The sequence below is a fragment of the Capsicum annuum genome, chromosome 8, assembly GCF_002878395.1.
Source record: "Capsicum annuum cultivar UCD-10X-F1 chromosome 8, UCD10Xv1.1, whole genome shotgun sequence".
NCBI lineage: Eukaryota > Viridiplantae > Streptophyta > Magnoliopsida > Solanales > Solanaceae > Capsicum > Capsicum annuum.
In genome coordinates, this window is record NC_061118.1 from 118,797,243 (window position 1) to 118,801,640 (window position 4,398).

General features: G+C 40.3%; 1 protein-coding gene across 1 annotated transcript; it reads left to right on the forward strand.

Moving 5' to 3' along the window:
* The first annotated feature begins 272 nt into the window (after window positions 1-272).
* LOC107879021 lies at window positions 273-672 on the forward strand. Its single transcript, XM_016726153.1, has 2 exons — window positions 273-286; window positions 357-672. The coding sequence occupies exons 1-2, from the start codon at window positions 273-275 to the stop codon at window positions 670-672; spliced, it is 330 nt and encodes a 109-aa protein (XP_016581639.1).
* The last annotated feature ends 3,726 nt before the right edge of the window (window positions 673-4,398 follow it).

Here is a 4,398-nt window from a genome sequence, read left to right on the forward strand (position 1 = left end):
TTCTGGGATGGAAACAGCATCTCAACGTGTTACAGAAAGTTATGTGATGTTGGCAAGGGATTGAACTAGCAGCCAACCAGCTCTTTTATCAAAATACATGGGAATTTGCTAATGAACAAACCATTAAGAAGCAGCAGTCATGTTACAAAGAAATCACCAGCGTTCAGGACAAGAATAATATAGCATTTTATAAATTTACAGAGAGAAATAAGTGATGGGATGTAGATGGGTATAAATTAAATTGTGCATCTCAGGAGTCTTGGGAAGTAGAAATGGAATACGCGAGGTAAGGAGGTGAATGATAGGATGATGGTTATTAAGCTAGTTGTTGGATGACATACTTTTAACATAATTAGTGCTTACGCACCACAACTGGACTTGGACGAGAAGGTCAAAAGCACACTTGGACGAGATATCCCTCACACAGAGAAGAAATTCTTTGGAGAAGATTTAAATGGCCACACCGAGACAACTTCGATGGGCTACAATGATGTGCATAGTGATCTCGGTTTTGGGAATAGAAAGGAGTTTCGCTTTTGGATTTTGCAAGAGCTTTTTGATTTGGTGATAGCAGACTCGAGGAAGGAGAAGCACTTGGTCACCTTTCATAATACGGTGGCAAAGACTCAAATCGATCTACTCCTAAGGAAGAGTGATAAGAGGTTTATATAGGGACAGTAAGGTTATCCCGTGTGAGAACCTTACAACCCAGCACAAGCTCTTGGTAACGGATCAAAAGACTATAAGGAAGAGCTAAAAATCTATATGACCAACCAAGATTAGGTGGGGGTGGGGGTGGGGGTGATCGACTAATGATAAGATCAGGAGTTGGGCAAGAAGTTGATGGCTATGGGGGCTTGGGAGATCAGTGGGGATGTAGATAGTATGTGGACTAGGACACAAATTGTATAGAGAAGCAGGGGTCTTGAAAAGTAACTTCGGAGGAAAAAGTTGTATAGGCTTACCAAAGCGAGAAAAAAAAGGGCCCGCGACCTAGACCAAGTGAAATGCATTAAAGATGAGGACAGATTATTGGGAAAGAAGCACACATTAAAATCTTAAATTTAGAGGGGGCTTAGGGGGCAATTCTTCGTAAGATGAGATGAGTGACTGAACCAAATGAGATTCTGGAGAAATTTTGAAAAAATGCAAGCAAAGCAGGTATAGAGTGGTCAATTGGGTTGCTTAATGTCATTTTTAGGACAGCTAAAATGCCCGAAGAATGGAGGTGGAATATAATGATCTCGTTGTATAAGAACGAAGGTGATATTCAAATTGCAAGTATAGGGGCATCCCACTACTAACCCATACTATGGAAGTATGGAAGAGGATGGTAAAGATGAGGGTGAGAAAGGATGTGTCTATTGTCGAGAACCATTCTCGATTCATGCCGGGGTGATCAACTACGGAAGTCATTCGTCTTTTCAGGAGATTGTTGGATCGGTATAGACATAGGAAAAGAAACTTACATATGGTGTTCATAGACCTAGAAAAGGCACACGATGAAGTCCCAATAAAAGTTCTAAGGAAAGTCTAGAGGCGTATATGTGGCATACATTGGAGTAAATAAAGACAAATATGATGGAGCCAAGACCAGTATGAAAACAGTGGGATGAGACTCAGAACACCTTCAAGTCGAGATAAAGTGACACCAGGGATGAACTCTTAGCCTGTTTTTATTTACCTTAGCGATGGATGAATATTTAGCGAAAGGTACCATGGCGTATGTTATTTGTAGATGACATAATATTGATTGACGGGACACAAGGTGAAGTTAACGATAGACTAGAGGTTTGGAGACAAAGACTAAAGTCTAAAGATTTCAAGTTGAGTAAAACTATATCAGAATACATGAATTAAAGATTTAAAGTTGAGTAAAACTATATCAGAATACATGAATCTAAAGATTTCAAGTTGAGGACTATAACAGAATACATGAAGTGTAAGTTTAATTATGCATCTCATAAGGCAAATTTGGACGTGAGGATTGATATACAAGTCATCCTAAAAAGGAGGCTTGAAATATCTTAAGGTCAATAATCCAAGGAAATTGGAATGGCGAGATCAATGATGATTTCACACATTGTATTGAAGCGGGGTAGATAAAATGGGGCTCACATTCGGTGTCCTATGTGATAAGAATGTGCCAACAAGACTTGAGACATAAGTTTTACATAGTTGTTGTTAGACCAACTATGTTGTACGAGGCAATGTTGTCAAAGGCATGTTTAAGCCCTAAAGCGACACAAAAAACATGTTCAGCGCTTTGCATCGCTTTGTGGCGCTTCAATGTCATCATCAAGGCTCTGAGGCATATTATTCCTTGTCAATGAGCGTAATCCTAAAAATGAGACATGAAACAACTGATATTTCACTTTATCGTAATATTTTCAATTTCTTTGCCCATATATTAGTTATTCATGCTTATGATTATTAATCATGGACTACACATACATAGTTGTATTTTTTTCTCCATTTTCACTTTTTTATTTAAAGCCCATGCTTTATTTATGTTTTGTGCTTAAAGCACAAGGACTTTGGTGCTTTTTTGCACTTTTCGCTTTGATAACACTATGGAGTAGAGTGTTGCCTAGTAAAGAACTCACATGACTAGAAGATGGATGTAGCGGAATTGAGAATGCTTAGATTGATGTGATATACGAGGCAAGGTTGGAATGACTTCCGTGGTGGACAAAATACGAGGAGAGACTCAAATGATTTTGGCATGTTCATAGACGCCCGAGTGAGGTAGGAGAGGTCGCAATGATACATCCAAGTAGAGGTAGAGATAGATAGATGGAAGAAAAATTGGAGAGAGGTGAGTAGACAGGATAAAACCTATCTTAGCTCACCGATGACATAGCCCTAAAATAAGCAAGCATTAAGGTGAAGGATTATGGTAAATGGTTATAGGTAGTTAAGCAATGTCCCTCCCTTTCTGTGGGAGAGCACTCTTCTAGTTCAAAGCACCTTATTTGCTCCCCCTTCTCTCTACCATTTTTACTTTTGAAACAAGTAACAAGTATTCATCAGCATTAAAGGCATGCTGGCCACCTCCAAAAGTGTGATTACATAGATAGCTAATTACAAAAGACCTAGGAAATCCATTATTTGTACTTCATCTACTATACATTGCTCTTTACACCAAAAACATAAAGTAGAAATACATTTTCCTTTAATCTTCTGGATGGAATTTGATCTTCCTTTGCATATTCTCTTATTTCTCTCCTTGCATATAGTCCACCATATGCAAGCCGAAACAGTTTTCACTATCTCTTTTGGCTTTTGCTTCCTTCCCTTCTAATCCAACAACTTCCCTTCTAATCCAACAACTCAACAGATCAGCAGTGTGTTCTGGCATTGTCCAGTTTTCTACAGCCAAGGGGATGAATAAGGATCAGACTTGGGAAGTCACCTTACAGTGGAGGAAAAGGTGTTTTTTTGTTTCATTGGCTTCCATACAAAGAGGGCATATGGAGGCTAAATGAAGTTTCCTTTCCTGTAAGGCCTCTTGGGTGAGACATGCTTTCCCCATTACCAGGAAAAGCATCTCACTTTTGCGGGTGCCATGCTTCCTCAAGTAGCTTCCCAGGGCCCACTACTTCTTCCAACTAGCTCTAAAAGACCATCTTGTAGACTCTACTAACTGAGAATTTGCCATCTGTGTTGTGCCTCAATCTGATGGTATCAAGCTCATTGATAGTCCCTGTGAAGGTACCAATTCTACCAAGTAGAGCAGTCACTCGTTCTACCTCCCAGTCATTCAAAAGCCTTCTGATAATTAAGTTTCCTGAGTTGTCCAGATGTCCTCAATTGTGGTGTTTTGGTTGGTGCTGATGTTGCATAGGCTGGGGAAAGCTTCTTGTAATGTGCCCTGTCCATCCCAATTATCCTTCCAAAAAAGGATTTTGCTACCAGTACCCACTTGGAAGGTAATGTATTCCCCTAGGCTGGTGGTTCTCCATAACCCGACTCCATAAGTGTCAGTGGCTTCATCAATACACAACAACAACAACAACAACAAACCCAGTGTATTCCCACCTGGTGGGGTCTGGGGGGGTAAGATGTACGCAGTCCATACCTCTACCTCTAAAGAAGTAGAAAGGCTGTTTCCGATAGACCCCCGGCTCAAGTCACGAGATACCACACAAACTCATAGTAAAGCACAGAACTAGATTACATAACATAAATACGGCACCCATAAGTATTAGAAAACAGAGGAAAGCACACAGATTCGTAATAAAACATGGAACACGGAAACATAACAAGGATAAAACCCCCACCAAGTAATTCCCTACACTAGCAACCCAAACCGGCCCTAGTCTTCTGCCCTAATTCGTGTCCTCCAGACCTTCCTATCTAGGGTCATGTCCTCGGTGAGCTGTAACTGCTCCATGT